Source organism: Pristiophorus japonicus, chromosome 4 (assembly GCF_044704955.1).
Source record: "Pristiophorus japonicus isolate sPriJap1 chromosome 4, sPriJap1.hap1, whole genome shotgun sequence".
NCBI classification, from domain to species: domain Eukaryota; kingdom Metazoa; phylum Chordata; class Chondrichthyes; family Pristiophoridae; genus Pristiophorus; species Pristiophorus japonicus.
In genome coordinates, this window is record NC_091980.1 from 118,241,332 (window position 1) to 118,264,745 (window position 23,414).

At 45.1% G+C, this 23,414-nt stretch overlaps 1 protein-coding gene across 1 annotated transcript in view; it reads left to right on the forward strand.

The window, feature by feature from the left end:
- LOC139262485 (shootin-1-like) overlaps nucleotides 1-22,434 on the forward strand; it is a 168,149-nt gene extending 145,715 nt beyond the window's left edge. Inside the window, exons 15-18 of the mRNA XM_070877666.1 lie at nucleotides 4,079-4,138; nucleotides 9,374-9,497; nucleotides 11,827-11,962; nucleotides 18,749-22,434. Coding sequence (XP_070733767.1) covers nucleotides 4,079-4,138; nucleotides 9,374-9,497; nucleotides 11,827-11,962; nucleotides 18,749-18,926 — 498 coding nt within the window. The 3' untranslated portion in view covers nucleotides 18,927-22,434. The remainder of the gene's footprint in view (nucleotides 1-4,078; nucleotides 4,139-9,373; nucleotides 9,498-11,826; nucleotides 11,963-18,748) is intronic.
- Nucleotides 22,435-23,414: the final 980 nt, after the last annotated feature.

The following is a 23,414-nucleotide window of genomic DNA, read 5'->3' on the forward strand; positions in this document are numbered from 1 at the left end:
TGCAGCGCCTCCTTGGCGACACTCCCACAATACTTGGTTTGTACGGTCGCTTAATGGAAAGGCGTCCATACTGCCTGGGAAAAGTGGAATGAACATCGCGGAGCTCGGGCGCATTCACCAGAGATCAAGGTAAGTTTTTTTCTTTATTTATTTCATCTTCTTTTCATTAGTTGTAACAGTGGGGAAGTTTGTGTGTCAGTCGGATAAGTTTGACGTTTTTTTTTCTTCCCTTTTCTTCCCGTTTCCCAGCTAGCATGTTGGCAGCTTCCCGTTGCGAAATTCAGTCGGCCTCCTGAGCTCCCGCCCAAGGATAAGTGTGCAATGCCACTTTTTAGTGCTGCTCTCTCATCTTTGGCCGTTAAAAACTGAATTTGGCAGTTGGAGCCTGCACCTAACGCCTGGCGGTAAAATACCGAATTTTGACGCCTGTGATTTTGGTTGTGAGATTCTTTTTGGGTCCACTGAGGGAAAAATGTTGTCCATGCCTTGACTGCAGGCCTAGCCAGCTTCCCTCTGTGTGCTAGAAGTTAGCGGGAGGGGTTGAGTCAGGTTTGTCCTTACCACTTGTGACTGGGTATTGCATAGAAACCTGAATACTCATCTCCAGATGGTTTTCACATTGGACTGGAATGACCCTGAATGGAGAAGACCCTGTTATCACTGACCTCTGCAATAAATAGAAAAGGAGGAGAGGCCTGTGAGTTTAAAAAAAAATTATAAGTAACACTTTGAGGCTTCCTCCAGATTGTTTGAGCATTAATAGCTCAGGGAATGAATTATCCAGGACAGGTTTTACCTACCATTGTGCAATTTCTCCCCTGATAGTATCTGCCCCCCCCCGCCCCCCCCCCCCCACCCCACCGCCGCCCCGTAAACACCCACCCCTGTAATTTCTGTGTAAGATTGTTCTGTTAAAAATAGGGTTTTTCTCCCCATTTTTTCTCTCTACTGTCCCTGAAGATGTGAATCGCTGGGGCATGATTTCACAGAGCTGACTGCCCTCTGGTAATCCCACAAGGGGTCATTCTTCATGTTTGAGTCTAGACAATGGAGTGCCAGCAGACTATTCAAACATGGGGAGGGAGGAATCAATACTCTCATGTGACACCTGCATGTGTAATTTTTCCAGCAGGATAGCGATCAGGAGTGGAAACCCTGGCTGATTCCGCACACCCCCACCCCCCCACCCCACAACTAACCCAGAGGCCCTGGATCAATCTTAGACCTCTCTGCTCTGTTTAGCTCAGTGGCACTCAAAACAGTGCTTTTACCATCTGCGCCAGTGGAGGAGCCTATTTACATCAGTTTTAAATTTAATTACGTGTTAGTAGGAATAATTTTAAATTCAGAGTGTGTTTTAACATTCTACATTATGTGATGCCAACTCTCTCCCTTCTTCAGAAGTAACTAGCTTCCATCTTCAAAACCCTCTGGGTGAGGATGAAGTAACGAACTCGCAAGGGCCATTCAGGTCCAAATGCCACTAGGGAGTCAGGCAGCTGATAGAAATATCAAGTGTTAACATTTGAGGCATGATCTCCTGTGGCTTGGTGAGGCAGGGTTATGAACTTCAATGCACAGATATTCTGAGGAGACGTCTGCTTGTGTCATGTGCTCAGCTGTTCAGCCCACCTCAGGGAGCAGTGATAGCAGATGAGCTGCTGCCAAGCTGCTGCCTTAAGGATGGTCTGCTCTTAATGTGAGTCAATTGAGGGGCTATAACCTTTGACATCGCTCTGGCTTTGCTATTGTGTCCATGGCTATGTGAGCTATATATATTTTTAAAAATTAGACGAGGTCGGTCAGAAGAGACTGTATTCATAAAAATCTGAGTTCGGGCAATTTTTCCGCATTGCTGGATCCTTGCTGGATTTATTTTAAAAAGTTGTAAATATTCAGCAACTTTTTAACCAATAAAAATTAAGCAAACCTGTTTGAAATAAATTGGCGATCATTTTGACTTTTGCCGATAATGTAAAATGGCTGATATCGAATCTGCCGCCCATTGCACATCTTTCCCGATTTGTTTCAAGACTTCAATGGAAATGAAAATCAGGGGAGGGATGTATAATGGGCGGCTGACCCGATATTGTCCGTTTTACACTGTCACCCAAAGTCAAGATTACCCCCGTTGAATTCCGCAGCCTCCTGTTGCAGTTCCACAAGTTGCCAGTTCTTATCACTCATTTATAGAATTACATAGAATCTACAGCACAGAAACAGGTCATTCAGCCCAAGTGGGGCAGAATTGCTCTGTGAAGACTATCTTCATGTTTTCACTAGAAATATTGAGAGAGGAATCCTTCATGGACATATTAACCACTTTGCTGCACATGGCAACCAGAGCACGTTTTCCCTGAACATTTGGAGAGAACATTGAGAAATAGACTCACAAATCAAGTGATATCCCACAAGAATGCATTCTCTTTATCATGGTTATTAACAGCAATATATTCTGTCAGTTGGTAGCACTCTGACCTTTAAATCACAAGGTTGTGGGTTTAAGCCCCTCTCTTGGCCTTCAGCACAGTCTAGGCTGATACTTCAGTGCTTGCTGCATTGTCAGTGCTGCCATCTTGTGGGAGATATGTTAAGCTGCGGCTTGATCTGCCCTCCAGGTTTAAGATCCCATCTAGCTACTTGAGGAATAGGAAGTTCTCCTGATTAACATTCCTCACTCAACCAACAATGTCAAAAATAGATTAACCGCTCACTTGTCTCAAAATGGCCAAAACAACAGATGCTGCATTTCAAAGTCATTCACTGTATGTGATGCTCTTTGAGACGTTTCTGAGCAATGCAGTAAATGCAAGTCTTCCTATATTATTTTTGAAATGTAAATACTGACAACCGATATTTACAGGGAGGGTGGCGGGTGGGGGTGTGCAGATTAACGGTCGGGTAACCCGGAAGAACGGGTTTCACTCCATTAAATTTGGCAGGACCTGATTACCATTTTTGGACTCCATATCCTGTATGGAGCCAGCCATATTGAGAGGCTGGCTGACTGTCGGGTGGGTAGGCCTCTGGTCTGGCACCAGGCCGCAGCCGGCAAGCGTGGAGGAGGGAGGGAAGGAGGGAGAAATCATGTCGGGGGGGGGGTGAGGAGGGTCTGATTGCCAGGGTCGGGGGGGGTGGGGAGAGGCAGTAGGTCAGATCACGGGGAGGTTAACAGGGGAGCCTGGAGCATTCCTGCTGCTCCTGGCCCACAAGCTATGCTAGAAAGCCACTTACTTGTTCCATCCAGTAGTCCTCACCTCCTTATAGCTGCAGGCCGGCCTGTGTTAAAGCTGGAAGAGAGATGAAATCCCAGGCACACAGCCTCATTAAAATAATTAAATGAGGGGCCTGACTCTTGGGAACGGGTTGGTCACCAGTCCACTGCCCCGCTCCATTAAAGCTGGAAGTGGGCAGGTTGGGTTCGGGTTTGAATTTTTTTTAATTTTAACTTTCCACGCGACTCAAAGCCACCCTTTTTTGGGGGTTAAAATGACCCCACTGTGCCCATGATTTGAAACAAACAGGGTTGACTGGCAGCATTACATTATTTTTTAAACATGCTTCATGTGGGTTATAATACAGCTGGTGATGGGGGGGTGTGTTGAGGGGGGCAGAGGGATATGAAGAGATAGCAGACTGGATAGAGCAGAGACCACTCTTCCCATCAAAGCCTTTTGTGGCCTCTGAAGTGGCAAAATATGGCCAATGCACCCTACAACAGGGAGAGCACCAGCTTGAAAAATTCCCCCCTTCTTCCTCTGGATACAGCAATTCCTATTGAACTGTGGACAAGTTTAACAATAAACAGAACTGTCTGAATAAATTCTGAAGAATTCTGCCTAGATATAATATATATACATATCGGTATGAGGAGAAGGCTGAGAGCAGCCATCATTGGCTTATTTAAACTGGGGTGGCAGATGGGAGGCAGCTGCACTTGGTAACAGTGAGATACTAACTTGCCCCAGGGATGTTGTCGAGACTCAGCAGGACACCATGTGCTGTGTGGCTGAGGGGAAGCAGCCTTGCTGCAAGGCCATTACTCATACCTGCTGTGTGTTTGTTTTTACCCTGACAGCCGCCACCAGTGGATGAGAAAACACAGGAGAGCGCCATGGACGAGCTCAAGGGGATCCTGGTAATATGGAGACCAAGTTTAACCCTTTCTTAACGACCACAATTTTAAACACCATCAGTAAAAATAAAACAAAACTTACAGTGACAGTAAGAATGGATTAGCATCTATAGCACTGTTCAACTGAGGCCTTGTCTGCATATTTCAAGCGGTCTCTAAAAATCCCTTGGCAACCTGGGAACCCGCTCCCTTCCCCCCCCCCCCCCCCACCTCGAGGGGACTCGGTGCCTCCAATTGCTATGCTTATTTTACTGGGTTTCCTAAGATGATTTTGCTACTGGAGGCCATCCTTTAAAGTAAGTGGGGTATCAGAGAAAAGAGCCTGGTGTCCTAACCAACTTAACCTCCTCAACTAAAATTGGTTATTCACCTCACTGCTGTTTGTTGGATCTTGCTGTGCACAATAAGGACTTCTGTGTTTAAGAACATAAGAGTTAGGAGCAGGTGTAGGCCATTCAGCCCCTTAAGCCTGCTCTGCCATTCAATGAGATCATGGCTGATCTTCTCACATAAGGACAGTAACTGTACTTCAAAGTAATTCATTGTGCAGGGCTTCAGGATGTTTCTGCCCGTGCGGTTGTGATGAAATGCTACGTGAAAGCACGTTTGTTCTTTTCTCTGATACCCCATCCAAGTTGTCTCTGTTCTCTGAGTGTTCTCATCGGCCAAAATAAAACAGTGGCTACCACTGGCAGTCAAGGCCACAGGCAGGCTTAACTCTCAGCCCACCCGTCCAGGCCAGCAATGCAATTTTAGCGCTGTTAGCTGTACTAACCATCCCCTGCCGTCCAGGAAAGTCCACGGCCACACTGGTTAAAATAATCTGGCTATTATTTTGAACTAACTGCGAGAATCACACATGCATAGGTCCATTAAAGTCACGCTCACAACTTTGGAGTAAGTGTGCATGCATGAAACGCGTTCGTGTGCCGTCATCTGTTGCAGCCAAATCCACCGCACAGGCAGATTTAGCAGCAATAGAACCAGCACAGCTTAAAGAACCCTTTCCAATGGATGCAGTTGTTAATATAAATGAAATAGGATATAATTCACACTGTTTGTGGTACCTCATAGTTTAGAAACTATGTAGAAAGCCCTCTCTGCCCTGACACTTGCTTCTATAACATATTACGGACTCCAACAACAACAACTTGCATTCATATCGTGCCTTTAACGTCATAAAACATTCCAAGCTGCTTCACGGGAGCATTATCAAATAAAAATTTGACACCGAGTTATATAAGGAGATCTTAGGACAGGTGACCAAAAGACTGGTCAAAGAGGTAGATTTTAAGGTGTCTTAAAGGAGAAAATAGAGGTAGAGAGGCAAAGAGATTTAGGGAAGGAACTTCAGAGCTTAGGGCCTTGGTAGCTGAAGGCACGGCTGCCAATGGTGGAACAATGAAAATCAGGGATGTGCAAGAGGCCAGAATTAGAGGAAAGCAAAGATCTCAGAGGGTTATTGGGCTGGAGGAGGTTACAGAGATAGGGAGGGGCAAGATCATGGAGGGATTTAGTGTCTGGGCCTCGAAGATGTAAGCCGGTGTCTGGGTCCCACTCATGTGAACCCCTGGACATGCAGTGATGCTGTTCACTGCCGGTACAGCTCCTGGACATGCAGTGGTGCTGTTCGCTGCCGGTACAGCTCCTGGACATGCAGTGGTGCTGTTCACTGCCGGTACGGCTCCTGGACATGCAGTGGTGCTGTTCACTGCCGGTACGACTCCTGGACATGCAGTGGTGCTGTTCACTGCCGGTACGGCTCCTGGACATGCAGTGATGCTGTTCACTGCCGGTACGACTCCTGGACATGCAGTGGTGCTGTTCACTGCCGGTACAGCTCCTGGACATGCGGTGGTGCTGTTCACTGCCGGTACAGCTCCTGGACATGCGGTGGTGCTGTTCACTGCCGGTACAGCTCCTGGACATGCGGTGGTGCTGTTCACTGCCGGTACAGCTCCTGGACATGCGATGGTGCTGTTCACTGCCGGTACAGCTCCTGGACATGCAGTGGTGCTGTTCACTGCCGGTACAGCTCCTGGACATGCGGTGGTGCTGTTCACTGCCGGTACAGCTCCTGGACATGCGATGGTGCTGTTCACTGCCGGTACGACTCCTGGACATGCGATGGTGCTGTTCACTGCCGGTACGACTCCTGGACATGCGGTGGTGCTGTTCACTGCCGGTACAGCTCCTGGACATGCGATGGTGCTGTTCACTGCCGGTACGACTCCTGGACATGCAGTGGTGCTGTTCATTGCCGGGACAGCTCCTGGACATGCAGTGATGCTGTTCGCTGCCGGTACAGCTCCTGGACATGCAGTGGCATGTTAGGTGCCTGTGCTGTGAAGAAAAGAATGTGGTTTTTGAAATGGTTTCCGGACAGGGAACCAATGTAGGTCGGCGAGCACAGGGGTGATGGGTGAACGGGACTTGGTGCGAGTTAGGAGTTTACGTAGCGTGCAAGGTGGGAGGTCGGCCAGAAGGGCACTGAAATAGTCAAATCTAGAGGTAACAAAGGAATGGATGAGGATTTCAGCTGCAGATGAGCTGAGGCAGGGTCGGAAACGGGTGATGTTACAGAGATGGAAGTAGGCGTTCTTGGTGATGAATATATGGGTTAAATAAGAAGCCATGGTTGCGAACAGTCTGGTTCTGCCTCAACACTCTTTGATATACCCCTCACTATTCACAATAACGTTTTATGCTTAAACATACGTACTCAGAATTTCCTGGTGGGTTATTCCCACTGTAACTTTGGCAGAAGATCAGCAGAATCCCATTCACGCGAGATAGCCGGTGTTTGTGCCACTCTTCTGCCGAAGTTACAGCGGCTGAGCAGGAGAACCCCCCAAGGAAATTCCTGATGACATTGTTTATGTCTTCCTTACTAAAGTTAAACCACATCAAACACCCTTTCCAGTGTAAACATCCAGTGTACAACAAACCCATATCAATAACTCGCCTGCCTGTATTATAATACTCCCTCTATATAAAAAAATCTCATAATAAAACACAGTTTACAGCTCCCTCATTGTCATATAAAATAGCCCTCAGTATAACTCACCCTGTCTGTAACAATCTCTGTTAGGCCACACAATGAGCCTATTTATCTGAAATCACTGAGCATCGCTTTGAGTTTGATATTTGAAAATTCTCACTGCTATTTTTCAGCAGAAGACTTTAAATATCAGGAAATTCCTCGAGGCTCAGCATTAGTGTGAGTCACGACAGCTATTGGCTTTTCTCCCCTCTCCGCTCACCAGCTAAATACAGTAATCCTGCGTCCACCACCGTTTAAAATGGGCGATTCCTTTTTCTCAATTCATTCACAAAACGTGCACCAGATAAAAAAATAAAACACTGTTTGAACAAATCAGTGAGTGAGGAACATCATCAAGACTTAACAAGGGATTACCGAGGAATGCTACGGATCAGCGTTTTGTGAGCGCAGCAGGTACAGTCAAGTGAGAAATAGGAGCTGTTTTTCTGACTTGAGCTTAATTACTGTGGTCAGAAAAGAGGCGAACTGTTGGTCAATGCAAGGTCGCGAGACAGCGACAGACCTCCTGCCGAGACATATAGTGTATTGACATTAATGGGGTCCCAGTAAATTATTCACATGATTACTTTGCCACTCTCTAACCTTTCCACAATATACTCATCGCAGTCAGATACGTTGCTGTTTAGCACAATACCCTTAAATAGCATGATTATTTCGGAATCGTATAAAATACCCTGATTGAATACTGACTAATATAATACACCCTTCTTTATAACACCATCTCAAATAACACACCTCTTATTGAAGAACACTGATATATCTCAATACTTCTTACTGTACCTCTCAAATAACACATCCCTCATTATAATAACACTGATATAACACGCCTCTCTTTGTATGACTGTCTTAATACAACAAACTGTTCCACACTCTCAAATAACACCTTAAAAAACAGCTTTCACTGTCACACACTGATAAATCTTCATTGTAATACTAATATGCCTCATAACCCTCACCGTAACTCTGTCAAATAACACCCTCCTTGCTGTACCACTGTTTAATATAACGCAACCCTACCTGCAACACTCTCCAATATAATACACCCCTAACTGTGACACCATCTAACAAAAACGTGCTCTGTGACAATCTTTATGATAAGCTTTCACTGTAATACGATATAATATAACAAACAATAACACTCCCCTCACTCTAACATTATTTGATAAAGCACCCCTCTTATTGTAACACTGTCTAATATAACATACCTTTCGCTGTAACACTCTCTGATATGTCAGTTACTGTAACATTCTCTCTCGCATTAATAGCAAAAGTCTTATAGCACACTCGCTCGATAATATTATTCATATTGATATGAGTCATGGGCTTCCTTGCCATAGAAATGCTGAATAAAACTTTAATTTGACCTCTTATAACTTGCCCCTTATTTTAAATGCATTTTTGCTTCTCAAAGGCAGTGTAACAGAGAGGAACCTAGAAATATCGGATTGTGCCCGAGCTGTGGCCCGATCCCCGTGCTGTGCACGCTGCACGTGCCTAATGAGGCCTGTGGCCAGACCACGGGGATTGGCCCACTGGCCTCATTTTATTACCTACGAGCTGCGGGCACCTGTCGCAGCCCCAGAGACCGCTCGCCGATCCCGGGAGGCACCAAGATCGCCAGCGGCCCCGGCATTTAATAAAGTATTGTATTCCTCCACAATAAAGCAAATAAAAAAATAGAAACATACCTTTTTGGAAGCAGCCTCCATTCGTCTCTTTTAAGGATGGATGGTTTGGCTGCCAACAGCCTGAGAATACTGACCACAGCGTGCACAGCAAATGTTGTGGTCAGTCACAATGGAATTTTGCAAAGGGGGCCTCAAATGGGTGTTAGTCCCCCTATTTTTATTTCAGGCATGGGTCTATGCACAAACCTTTACCAATATGGCGGGCGGCATAATTCCTGAATGAGCATGCCACGCGCAATATTGGACATTTAGGCGCCCGTGTTATGCCTGTAAAACTGGTGCGGCGCCATCAGATTTCTAGGTCAGTGTCACTTTGCCACAAATAAAGAACTGCACTTATATCGTTTTTAATAACCTAAAGTTATAAATTTACACGCTTGGGTTTGACATCAATGATTCAGGTGCATTGAGGTTGAAGGGGATAGCACTTATAGTGTGTTCCTCTGTCACGTGCGGTGCGCCTGATTTTCCACTGTCTGCTCACAGGACTCGATGAAGAAGAGCCCAAGTCGGGGGTTTCCAGACCCAAGCCACAACAAGACAGAGAATGAGCTGGAGGTTGTCCTGAGACGGAGACGGAAACAAACTTCAGACTACAATCCAAGAGGTGGTGAGTCGCTAACCCTTAGTCCTCGTTTTTTCCTCTATTTTCAGACTCAGATAACAGTAATTTACAAGCTCAGTTTGCTTTGGTGGAAGATTTAATTATCAATCAATTCTGCCTTACAATTTCAACATGCATGCTAGCAGCATTCTTCATTGTAAAACGGGAACAAAACATGAACTATACAAAGCTTAAGGTGCATGGTTCCATTCTGTGCTGAGTGAGCTGATCTCAGCAACAACAGCACAGGCGTGGCCCTGGGCTAGGGAGGCGAAGAGGACCAGTCCATGTTTCCTCTCCAGATCAATGTCAAGCGACCACTAGTGGAAAGTGCATGTGTGCGGATGTTGGGTCAGAATGGAATCAGGCTCAGCTTATGATGTCCAGACTATCGAAGTCCACCAACCTTCACTAGCATTTTACACCATGGAAGGAACCCATTCGGCTCCCATAGAATCTGAACCAGCTCTCTGAAACAGATATTTACTTAATCCCATTCCCTGTCCTTTCTCCATATCCTTTTAAATATTTATTTTTTAATCATTTATCCACTTCCCTTTTAAAAACTTTTATGGATTCTGTTTCCACCACTGTTTTGGTTCAGGCGTTCCATGTCCTAACAACACTTTGCATTGAAAACATTCTCCTGACTGCTCCTTTCATCCTGTTGGTGGTGATCTTAACTTTATACTTTTTAGCTATTGACCAGTGCAGTTAGTTATTTTCTATATTTATCTTATCGAAACTCCGAATTCTAACACCACCATCAGATCTCCTCTTGGCTCGTTCTGTTCTAGTGAAAGGAGTTTGAGTTTCTCTAGTCTTGCCTCAATAACTAAAGTTTCTCATAGATATATCCCTCTGTATCCTTTCTCTAGCCTTGATACCTTTCCTAAAGTAAGTTGCCCAAAATTGGGCACAGTATTATAAGTGCGCATTAGTATAGATGTAACATTTCCTCTATACTCTGTGTTCTTTCTGTGAACTTTTAATACAATATTTTTTTACAGCTTTATCAACTTTTCCTTTTTAGCTATTGACCAGTGCAATTAGTTATTTTCTATATTTCTTATCGAAACTTCCACTTTTAAAGATTGATGTATCTGAATGCCTAAGTCTCTCTGCTCTTGTACTGTTTATAAAGTTTTACTATTTGGTGCATATTTCCTACTCTATTCTTCCTCCCAAAATGTATCACTTCACATTTCTGCACATAATTTCATCTGAAGTCTAACTGCCCAATCTACTGACCTGTCTATATCCTCCTGAAATTACTTATAGTCCTTTTCACAGTTAACCATCATCATAGGCAGTCCCTCGGAATCGAAGAAGACTTGCTTCCACTCCCAAAGTGAGTTTTTTGATGGCTGAACAGTCTGATATGAGAGCCACAGACCCTGTTGCAGGTGGGACAGACATTCGTTGAGGGAAGGGGTCGGTGGGGCTGGTTTGCCGCGCGCTCCTCCCACTGCCTGCGTTTGGCCTCTTCACGCTCTTTGTGTTGGGACTCGAAGAGTTCGACGCCATCCTGGATGTACTTTCTCCACCTCGGGCGGTCAGCGGCCAGGGGCTCCCAGGTGTTAGTGTCGCACTTTACCAGGGAGGCTTTGAGGGTGTCCTTATAACGTTTCCGCTGTCCTTCTTTGGCTCGTTTACCATGAAGGAGCTCCACAAAAAGCATTTGCTTAGGGAGTCTCGTATCTGGCATGCGAACTATGTGGCCTGCCCAGCAAAGCTGATCGAGTGTGGTCAGTGCTTCAATACTGGGGATGTTAGCCTGGTCGAGGACACTGATGTTGGTGCGCCTGTCCTCCCAGGGGATTTGCAGTTAACCACTCTATTTTTGTTTAATCTGCAAATTTTGATATTGTGTCCCTTATACCCAAGTCCAAATCATGTAACACTAACTCCAGCAACTCTAATGGTTATATCCCTGTAGTCCAAAAGACATCTATTAATCATCTGCTAATCTTTGTTTTCTGTTCTTTAACCAACTTCCTATCCATACTGCCACACTCCCTTTAATCCGTGCACCATAATATTATCAACTAGCATCCTATGTAGCAACTTATCAAAGGTCTTTTGAAAGTCCGCATACACAGCATCTGCAGCATTTCCTTTATCATACAACAATGGTCACAAACAGGGACATTCCCCGATTGCTGTTTGAAGAGGAACTTCAGCCCTATGATACTACCTATCCTGCCACAAGGAAACTGCAAACCGAAATATACAAAATTACTTTGTGTGGACCGAACCTACAAGTGCCAATACGTGTTGTCAATTGCAATACTGTATGAATGAGGAGAGTTTGTGCTGTCCCTATCTTTAACAGATGGAAATGAAACAGATGCCAGTGATATTGCCTCTCCCAAATCCCTCAGCCTGAAGGACAGCGATGAAAGAAAAAGTGAGAACCTGGAGCCCAGCCCTGTGCAGCAGGCTCCAGCAACAGAGGAGCAGGATAGCAGGTAAAACTGAGAGATATATTGGGCTGTAACAGCTTGTTCTCTTAATGGAGCACAGCCACACATTAAATTAGACCCATATTTAAACAAAAGTAATTGTCACTCCTAGTAGGTTAAACGAGGTAGTTCTGGGCTACACAATGTCCAGCACCAATATAGAACTTCCAGCTCCTGACCAGTCTTTCAGCAAAATGTTTCTGTTCAACTTTAAACACCTTCCTCTGTACTGTCAAAAAAGTAAACACAAACTAAAAAGGCATGAAAGTATTTAAATTGTGGTGCTATTGCGCTCAGTAATAAATGTGTTTTCTTTTATAGCAAGTTATTATTATAAGTTAATCAACATGAGAGAACAATGGCCCTGAAATTCTGATCAGGCCAAGGCAGAAACCCAGCAGAACTCCATTGGGGGCCGGAAAACAGGGCAGAACCAGGTTTTGACCAGATTCCACCCCATGTTTTTGGTTCTGCTGTTTTCTGGTGGGCTTTCCGCAACATCCCCTTATGTCAAGGGGACCGTCTGTGGGAGTTCTCCGACTTCCCAGGGAATTTCACCCTTTACACCCTTAAAAGAACTCTGCCAGCTAAGAGCGGGCAGAGTCCCGCTAAGGCCTCGGGAAAAGCCCCTAACCTTGCCAGTTCTAAGGTAATCGAGCCTGCTACAGCCGAAGAGTTTTTAGGCTTCTTCTTTTGGCCTGGGAAGAGCTTCAGCGACATCCTAGTGGAATGGCTGAGAGTTGCTCCACCTGCAGCAGGCAGGTTAGGATGGGCACCTTGAATTGCCTTTACAGGCGCAATGTATCCACCCCTGCAATTTAGGCTGGAGTTCACGCCCTTTGCTTTGAGTGGTTATGGGCTCTGCTCCCCTGACAGCCGACATGTCCAACCTGTTGCTCCCAAGTTGGAAAGTTTTCATCACCAAAAGATGACTGATCTACGCTAGTAGTGGATGGGAGAGGGGATAGAGCATATGTTAAGCAATATTAACCTGTGTACACAGGAATTCCTGTGAAATCTGGGAGTCCTGCACTTATGCTCAGACATGTAAGGGGAATCTGGTCTGGGCATTCGGACACTAGTCCTTGTTAATCGTACTGTCTCATTTTATTGTGATGTGAAGGAGCCAACTGAAGGTACATTTTATTAATCCCTTGACTCCGAGGGTGTCAATGTATGATTTTGTAGTCACAAATGGGATGTGAATTTCCTAAAAGATGTCTTCTTGGAAAATGCTTCCTATTCTCAACTATAAACGAGGGGGAGAACTTCACCTCTTTCATTAGAGTGTGACTCGCCCTCAAGTCTGAGATAAAAGACCAGTGAAAGTAGAGTGTGAGTGTGTCGAAATCTCATCCATGTCTTTGTCACCTCTGCATTCAACAATTCCAATTTTCTCCTGGTTAGCTTGCCACCCTCCATAGACTTCAGCTCATCCAAAACCCTCCTGGTCATATCATATTTCACACGCAGTCAATTCACTCATAATCCCTGTCCTCGCTGACCTACATTGCTTCCCAGTCCAGCAATGTATCAATTTTAAAATTCTCATCCTGGTTTTCAAATCATTCCATGGCCTCACCCCTCCCTATCTCTGTCACCTCCTCCAGGCCTACAACCCTCTGAGATCTGTGCGCTCCTCCAATTCTCACCTCTTGCACATCCCCGATTTTCTCAACTCCACCATTGGCGGCAGTGCATTCAGCTGCCTAGGCCCTAAGCTCTGGAGTTCCCTCCCTAAACCTCTCCGCCTCTCCACCTCTCTCCTCCTTTTAAGGTGCTCCTTAAAACCTGCCTCTTTGAAGAAGCTTTTGGTTACCTGTCCTAATATCTCCTTATGTGGCTCAATGTCAAATTTTGTTTGATATTTAATAATTTTTTTGAAAAGGTGTAGTGCCAGAGGAATGGCAGATAGCTAACGTAATACCTATATTTAAGAAGGGGAATAAAACATGTCCAGGGAATTATAGACCAGTTAGCTTAACATCATGTGGTAGGCAAAATAATGGAATTCCTATTAAAGGAGAAAATAGAAGACCATCTAGAAACCAAAAACATAATAATGAATAGTCAGCATGGGAAAGTTTTCAAAAGGGAAAGTTTTGCTTGACCACCCTCATTTTGAAGAGTAGACAATGGTAATGCTGTAGATGTAATTTATCTAGATTTTCAAAAGGCCTTCGATAAGGTACCCCATAATAGATTCATGAACAAGATCAGAAAATGTGGAGTCAGGGGACAAGTAGCAGAATGGATAGCTGGCTGGCTTCAAGACTGAAAGCAGAGAGTAAGGGTAAAAGGTGACAGAAGGTGGGTAGTGCTGTTCCACAAGGATCAGTCTTGGGACTACTGTTGTTCACAATTTATATTAACGATTTAGACTTTGTAATCACAATTTCTAAATTTGCAGATTACACCAAATTCGGGGCAATAGTCAATACTGAGGAGGACTGCATCAAATTGCAGGAAGACATTAATAAACTTGCAGAATGGGCATATAATTGGTAAATGAAGTTCAACACAGATAAATGTGAGGTATTACATTTTGGTAGGAAGAATAGGGAGATCACTTGTTACTTGGAGCATGTGAGTCTGGGTGGGGTAGAGGAACAAAGGGATCTCGGAGTACAAATACACAAATTACTAAAAGTTGCGATACAGGTTAGCAAGGCCATAAAAAAGCAAACCAAGCACTAGGGTTTATTTCTAGAGGTATAGTATTGAAAAATAGGGAGGTTATGCTAAATCTGTATCGAACCTTGGTTAGACCACACTTAGTGTACTGCATACAGTACTGGTCGTCTTATTATAAAAGGGATATAGAGGCACTGGAGAGGGTGCAGAGAAGATTTACAAGGATGATACCAGAAATGTGAGAGTATACATATCAGGAAAGGATGAACAGGCTGGGTCTCTTTTATCTTGAAAAAAGAAGACTGAGGGGTGACCTACTAGAGGTCTTTAAAATTATGAAAGGTTTTGATAGAGTGGATACAGAGAGAATGGGCCCAAGTTTCCACATGATTCGCGCCTGATTTTTAGGAGCAACTGGTGGAGAACGGACTATTTTAGAATTCTCCACATTTTTTTTTCTGCAGTTCTAGTCAGGTAGAACAGTTCTAGTTTAGAACAGAATTTTTTCTTCAAAAGGGGGCGTGTCCGGCCACTGAAGCCTGATTTGAAAGTTTCCACAGTGAAAATGTACTCCAAACTAAAGTAGAATGGAGCCAGTGAAGATTTTTGTAGAATTGAAAAAACCTGTTCTACACATTAAAAAATCAGGCGCAGGTTACAAATTAGGCGTCCAGAACGAGGTGGGGGGGAAGGGAACTCATTAAATTCGACAATAAATCCTTATTTATACTTCTACAAATATTATACAAATAAATCCAACCTGAATAAACATTTATAAGCCAAGAAAAGATTAAATAAACCATCTTCCTACCTGTGTGAAAGTGCTTCAGCCAGGGAGAATTCTGCAGCCGTTCGTGTCGCTGAGCGGGAGAGAGGGAGGGAGAGAGAGAGAGAGAGAGGGAGGGAGAGAGAGAGAGAGAGAGGGGGAGGGAGGGAGAGAGAGGGGGGGGAGGGAGAGAGAGGGGGGGGAGGGAGGGAGAGAGAGAGAGAGGGGGGGAGAGAGAGAGAGAGAGAGAGAGAGAGGGAGGGAGAGAGAGAGAGAGAGAGGGAGGGAGGGAGAGAGAGAGGGAGGGAGGGGGGAGAGAGAGAGAGAGAGAGAGAGAGGGAGGGGGAGGAAGGGAGGGAGAGAGAGGGAGGGAGGGGGAGAGAGAGAGAGAGAGGGAGGGAGGGGAGAAAGAGGGGGAGGGGAGGGAGGGAGAGAGAGAGAGCGGGGTGGGGAGCGGGTGTCGGGTCTCGGGTCAGGGCGGGGGGGGAGCGGGTGTCGGGTCTCGGGTCGGGGCAGGGGGGGGAGCGGGTGTCGGGTCGGGGCTGGGGGGGGGAGCGGGTGTCGGGTCTCGGGTCGTGGTGGGGGGGGAGCGGGTGTCGGGTCGGGGCGGGGCGGGGGGGGAGCGGGTGTCGGGTCTCGGGTCAGGGTGGGGGGAGGAGTGGGTGTCGGGTCGGAACGGGGTGGGGGGGGGAGCGGGTGTCGGGTCGGGTCTGGTCAGCGGGGGGGGGGGGGAGCGGGTGTCTGGTCGGTGGGGTTGGGGGGATGAGCGGGTGTCGGGTCTTGTCGGGGGCGGGGAGCAGGAGCTGGCCATGGGAGGAGCCTTATTCACGCAGCCCCAGTGAGGCCATTCAGCCAGGGCTAGGGGCTGCGTGCTTCGGGCCCCTCCCACACAGTTCGGCGCCTGGAGCTACTGCACTTGCGTGCCGACTGTAGCGCGCATGTGCAGAGGTTCCGGCACTGTTTTCAGCGCCGGGACCTGGCTCCGCCCCCCCCACAGCTCATGCTGGCTGCGCCGAGGGCCAGAGGACCTGAAAGTATGTGGAGAATACCGAGGATTTTTTTAGGCGCCATATTTAGGCGCGAAAAACGGGCGACCAGCTCGGAGGGGCGCCCGTTTTTTTTCTTGTGGAAACTTGGGCCCATAGTTTCCACTTGTAGAGAAGAGCATAACTAGAGGCCATCAATATTAGATAGTCACCAAGAAATCCAATAGGGAATTTAGAAGAAACCTCTTTACCCAAAGAGTGGTGGGAATGTGGAACTCGCTACCATAGGGAGGGGTTGAAGCGAAAAGTTATAGATACATTTAAGGGGAGGCTAGACAAGCACACGAGGGAGAAGGGAATAGAGGGTTATGCAGGTATATTTAGATGAGGAAAGACGGGAAGAGACTCGACTGGAGCATAACTGGTTGGGCCGAATGGCATGTTTCTGTGTCGTATTGTCTATGTATTTCCTATGTAATATAATCACTCCTGTGAAGCATCTTGGGACATTTTACTATGTTAAAGCTGCTATATAAATGCAAGTTGTTGTTGTTGAACTCTACTTTCCTCTGACTCTGGCTTCCCTTTCCCATACCATTGGCTGCCGTGACTTCAGTTGTCTGGGCCCCATACTCTGGAATTCCTTCCCTAAAATCATCCATCATTCCATCTCCCTCTCCTCCTCTAAGACCCTTCTTAAACGCAATCTTTTTAAGAAGCTTTTGGTCACCGCTCCTTCTTTGGCTCAGTCCATTTCTTTGATTAAAGCTCTGCGAAATACTTTGCTTTTCTACATTAAAATGATACATACATACAGAATTATTCAATAGCTTAAAGGGTTAAACTATGAGGACAGGCCGTATAAACCTGGTTTGTATTCCCTTGAGTACAGAAGATTCATAGATGATCTAATTGAGGTGTTTAAAATGATGAAAGGATTTGATCGGGTAAATGCAGAGAACCTATTTCTTCTTCTTAGGCAGTCCCCAGAGTCGAGGATGACTTGCTTCCACACTAAAATGAGTTCTCAGGTGACTGATGAGACCAATGCGGGATCTACAGTCTCTGTCACAGGTGGGGCAGGTGGTGGTTGGTGGGACGGGTGGGTGGGGTGCTTGATTTGTCGTACGCTCCTTCCGCTTTTTGTGCTTAGCTTCCGCGTGCTCCCAGCGAAGAGACTCGAAGTGTTCGGTGCCTACTCAGATGCTCCTCCTCCACTTTGAGCGATCATGGGCCAGGGATTCCTAAGAGTCAGTGGGGATGTTGCATTTTTTTTCAAGGAGGCCATCAGAGCTGATCAAGCATGGTCAATGCCTCGATGTTGGGGATGTTGGCCTGAGAGAGAACGCTGGTGCACCTATCCTGCCAATGAATTTGCAGGATTTTGCAGAGGCAGCGTTGGTGGTCCTTCTCTAGTGCTTTGAGATGCCTACTGTACATAATCCATGTCTCCGAAACATATAGGAGGATGGGTATTCCTACTGCTCTGTAGACCATGAACTTGGTGCCGGGTTTGAGATCCTGGTCTTCAAACATTCTTTTCCTCAGGTGGCCAAAGGCTGCACTGACTCACTGAAGGCGGTGTTGGACTTCGTCATCGATGTCTGCCCTTGCTGATAGTAGGCTCCCAAGGTATAGGAAGTGGTCCACATTGTCCAAAGTCTCATCGTGGATCTTGATAACCAGGGAGCAGTACTGTGGGCGGAGACAGGCTGGTAGAGGACCTTTGCCTTACTGGTGTTTACTGTGAGGCCCAGACTCTCGTACGCTTCAGTGAAGGTGTCAATGATGGTTTGGAGTTTGGACTCTGAGTGTACACAAACGCAAGTGTCATCTGCATATTGTAATTCAATGATAGAGATTGGAGCAACCTTGGCTCTGGACTGGAGGCGTCGGAGATTGAACAATTTCCCGCTTGTCCTGTAGATTAACTCCACTCTAGCGGGGAGCTTGTTAAGGGTGAGATGAAGCATTGCAGCAAGGTTGCAATTTTATTTACTCTGGTGGGGGAATCCAGAGCAAGGGGGCATAATCTTAAAATATGGCCAGGCCATTCAGGAGTGAAATCAGGAAGTACTTCATCCCACAAAGTATAGTAGAAATCTGGAACTCTTTCCCCCAAAAGGCTGTGGATGCTGGGACAATTGAAGCTTTCAAGACTGAGATTTTTGTTAGGTAAAGGTATCGGAGCAAAGGCAGGAAAATGGCGTTGAGGTACAGATCATGCCATGATCTAATTGAATGGCAGAGCAGGCTTGAGGGACTGAATGAATTTTAAACATTCCCGTGAATTAATGAAAAGGGGGAAAAGGCCTACTCCTGTTCTTATGTTTCCATTAGAGGTACTATATAAATTGTTTTTATTTCTATCCTTTTTATTAACCATTCTCCTTTTTTCCTTTTCAGCTCTGAAGAATTGAAGCGAAAATGTCCAACTAAGAAAGAAAACGTTCGACCCCAGGGTATCCTTATAACCATAAGCAGCCCGTCAGAATCACCTGACCAAAGAACCGCTCCTGCTCAGGTCCAGAACAAATCCAAGAATCAAAGCGCAATTCATGAAAGCACTGATGCAGATTGTTAACAGCAGTAGGGAGGTGGTGATGTCAAGGAGTTTGCAGTTATTGTTGAAAACGATAATCTCTCCATGTGAGCAGAATGCCTTTAGCATTGATGCCAGGGGTTCAAGTGAAATTGGTGACGTGCATGGCCTGGTGAGGTAACCTCTTGAGAACTTTCAGGTTCGGTCAGCCAATCCAGCACAAGGGCAATTGTAAAGTCACTGAGGTAGAAATCCCTTTCTCTCTGCTCACCAGCCACGATTTTCACCTCCATTTAAAGTGAATGGGTGGAAAGTCATGAGCTGGCAAGTGCAGAAAAGGAATTTCTTCTTCTTTGTCTCAAGCTACAACCTTTCCTATTCCTTCGTACTGCTGATTGATGATACACTTGACATCACTGCCTCATTTGAGAAAGATTTTACGGATGCATTAAAAAATCTATACAAGGGCTTCTGGTTATTGTCTTGCGGTCCGCATTTTCCTTTTCTGTTTACTATTATAATTTTATTAATTTCTTCACCTTTCCTTTTTGTCAAAAGACTTTAGGCAGCAAGCAATAACCACGGCAACTAATATCAATTCATCCCACTTGACGATCAGTAAAATTCATTCAAATATAGGCCTCAGAATGCCCAGGGTTTAATTGTGCTTATTGTCATCCCACCCAGTTGCCTCTTAACTATAAATCAAGGATTTCTCAAGGCCACGGTTGTTTTGAATACAAAAACATTTCCATTTTTTTGTTCTCCGGCTCGATTCTGAGCTAAGTCAAACAGGAGATCTCTCTCTCTCTCTCTCTCTCTCTCCCTTACACGTATAGTGCAGCATGACAAAACCAGCTTTTTGTCTCATTCCACCCCTTACTGGCCAAAAAACAAGTCGCATCATTCTGACTGCACACTGCTAAGCAGTCTGCGGTCGTATTTTAGATAATCCCACTGCAGGAAGACTGTAACAACAGGTGTACTCTCAGTGAGTGATAATCAGACATCATTACTGGAACTCCACTTTTATGTCATTCCTGCTAAGCATTGAACCTCAGGATTTTTAACACTGAACCAAAATCATTTATTTCCTATGTATTCCCTGTTGTACACCCTCTCATGTACACAGAAAGGGAGTACTGTTATGCTGCTGCACTGTTTCTCTCATACCTCAGCTCAATAGAGCTTCGAGTTCACCTCACACAGTGGTACTGTCACAAATCAGTAGCAATTTCCTTACGATGTCACCGTGGTACCTCTGGTGTCACTGTGGCTTCCCTGTGATATCTTAGTGTCACTTTGATGAGCACACCTTTATAAAAGAGGGAGGAACAAGGAGGCAGAGCAAGAGGGAATGAAGGGAAATTGAACAGAGACTTATCTCAGGTCTCTCCTGTGCACCTTCCAATGTGGAGGGCTGAGACCAGGTCACTCATGACATAGATCATTCCCCAGTTGAGAGTGATTACAGCCATTAACAAACAAAAAATGAAATTTGCTGTAGGTGTAGGTTTACACCCTGTGAATAGATTTTAAAGAACAGAATGAAATGTCATATGCTGCTTTTATAGCACAGTTCAGTCAGGTGTGGTGAAAATTCATACCATAACGCTGCTCGAATCTACAGGTAGTGCAGCTAACCAATCACCTTGATGGATAGACTAGCTATGGAATGATGTTGTCTCAGCTCCTGCATAATAGCTGGTACCAGAGAATGTTCTGCATCATGTTGTCATAACATCGTGGTGCACATTAGAGTGGTCAAGAGGCTACCTAGCCCATCCACTTTTCAGTGCACCTGTGGTACTCCACATGGCAGTAAGTGGATTTAAGTGTATGTGGTCAATATAAACATGAAGATATGGGCACATGACATCATAGTCTAAGCACAGTGATGCGTTGAGTAATGAAGAAAAATGGAGGACCACCTCTATGGGTGAGCATTACCTTGTAATGTGAGGGGACATGGTTTGGTGCTGCTCATTGATGCTGGGGTAGATTTTCAACTTGCCGCCAGTTGTAAAACTGGAATTATAGAAACTAGCCAATTTTCATATCCATTGTGTTGAAAATCCACGCCACTTTCTCCATGAGTGTTACAATGTCAGTCAACTCAAATCGTATTGCATGTAACAGGGCAGGACTGACTAAAGGAAAGAAAGTCACTTAACCAGACTTGTGTCTAACAGGAAATGTTGCACCAGACCACAGCCCCAGTCACTCAGCTTTTTGTCTACAAGCATAGTTAAGACATTATCCAACCTTTTCCAACTCATTGGCAGAGTTTAATGCTGCAAGCAAAACATTGGAGATAAACTAGTTGCTGAATCAACCTGCGGTGACTCACAGAAATGCGATTGTTAGTTGTGTGGTGGGAACTCAAGTGGTCAAACCAACGGCTTAATTATCTAATCGGTTTCTTATGTGTTATGGTCAATGTTAGGAGGTCAGTGCACATGCCAGACAGATTAGAGATCATGCAGTTTGGTTGAACAATTTATAAAATTCCTTACATTCTTCTTGCTTCTTGGGTCCCAGGTCACAGAGCAGCCCCTAGACTACCCAGACTACGACCAATATCATTCTTGATCTGGCCATCTGCTTACACGTCCCGTGCTTACACACCTTTTGATTTTTCCTCCCTCCCTGCAGAAAAGTCCTCCTCAGCACAGCCGAGATCACCACCTCATGAGGAATTGTGCGTATCCATCCACAATACCTGCTCGCCAACAAGGCACTCCAAGGAAAGAATGTTCTTTGGAAATGTGACCAAGGAGGATTTTCTTTCTAAAATTAATATGATATAGAAAATAAAGCTAAGTTATTATTTTTTCATGGTTCCTCATGTGATACTGTGCACTAACCTCCTAGCTAGGCAGTTCTGGAGTAAATTTACCACCTGTTATTTTCCTGGGGTTTGTGCTTGTCTATGTAAGGGAGCAATGCTGTCTTCCCCCTTATCCTCCTCGATTGTCACCTTGATTCTGGTGCTTAATCGAGTGCTGTTACGTTTAAAGGGTCTTCCATGTCTTTGGATCATATTGGAGTAGTTAGATGGCAGGCTCCAATTGGCTCTTTTTAATTGCTGTTGGGCGTGAGACTGTCTATTCCCCATGCTATGCACTGTCCCCAGGAATGAGGGCGAGCAGGCCTCCCCCTACCAGTGCCCTGTGAAACCATGCATTTGGGAATCACACAAGGTGATTCTCCCTTTCCTGTGAGGAAGTACCTATCCTCTATCCATGACACATCATGTGGTACAACTACATTCAAAAACTCACTGCGTGGGACAAGCATGGGTACGGGCCTGCAAGCACAGCATGACATCACCACGGTGATTGCTCCACAGCACTGCCATGTCGTACTGTCTGGCAGAAACTTTACAGGAAGCATTGCCTACCCATTTGGGAAGGCTACAAATCTTGCTGTTTATTGGTAGTTAACTGTTACTCATAAAAATACCCATCTGTAAACCTAAACTTTTGACTCTCTCACACAGGTGCTATTATTGTGGTTACTCTTTTAGCACAAAGCATGATGATGATTGGATTGAACGTTTTCTGCTAGATTTTCAACAAAGGTTGATGAATAAAGGAGAAAAGTAAACTATGATGATCTCTCAGCCTTTTTTCCACCTTTCAATGGGTTGCTGCTGACTAAATCAAATTGATAAATAGATGAATAAACGGAAAGCTTTTCTTTTAGTAAGCTTCCATCAGATCTCCTATGGTGCTGCCCATAGTAATTTATAGTAATACTGACATTATATTATAGGAACAAAAGTAGGCCGTTCAGTCCCTCGGGCCTGCTCCACCAATCAATTAGATCATGGCTGATCTGTTCCACAACTCCTTTTAACCACCTTTGACCCATAATTCCTTGATACCCTTCCCCACAAAAATCTGTTGATCTCAGTCTTGAAAGCTTCAATTGACCCAGCATTCACGGCCTTTTGGGGGAGAGAATTCCAGATTTCTACTACCATTTGTGTGAAAAAGTGCTTCCTGTTTCTCTCCTGAGTGACCTAGCTGTAATTTTAAGATGATGTCCCCTTGTTCTTGATTCCCCCACCAGAGAAAATAGTTTCTCTGTAATGACACAATCGAATCCCTTTAACATTTTAAACATCCCAATCTGATCACTCCTCAAACTTCTATACTCACGTGAATACAAGCCGAGTTTATGGAACCTATCCTCTTATATAACCCTCTAAGACTTGTTACCAGGCAACGTACACTATTATTCTGCTGCTAAGTGAAATTATTTTTAAACGAGCCTGTCCCTTTAAGGCTATAAAGTCTAATTACTGTAAATCCTGAGGACAATTAAAAGTTAATTGCTGTTTGGGGAAGGAAGACTGCAGACTGGCAGGTGCTTCTGAACTCCCAACTCCAGGAAAAATACAGCATGGAATGATTGGCTTTCTTTTTATTTTTTTTAAATGTTTTCTGAACATTAATTTGTCACAAGACATTATATATGATCCTCCTGTGGTGCTGCACTGGAAGATTATACCATCTATTGAGG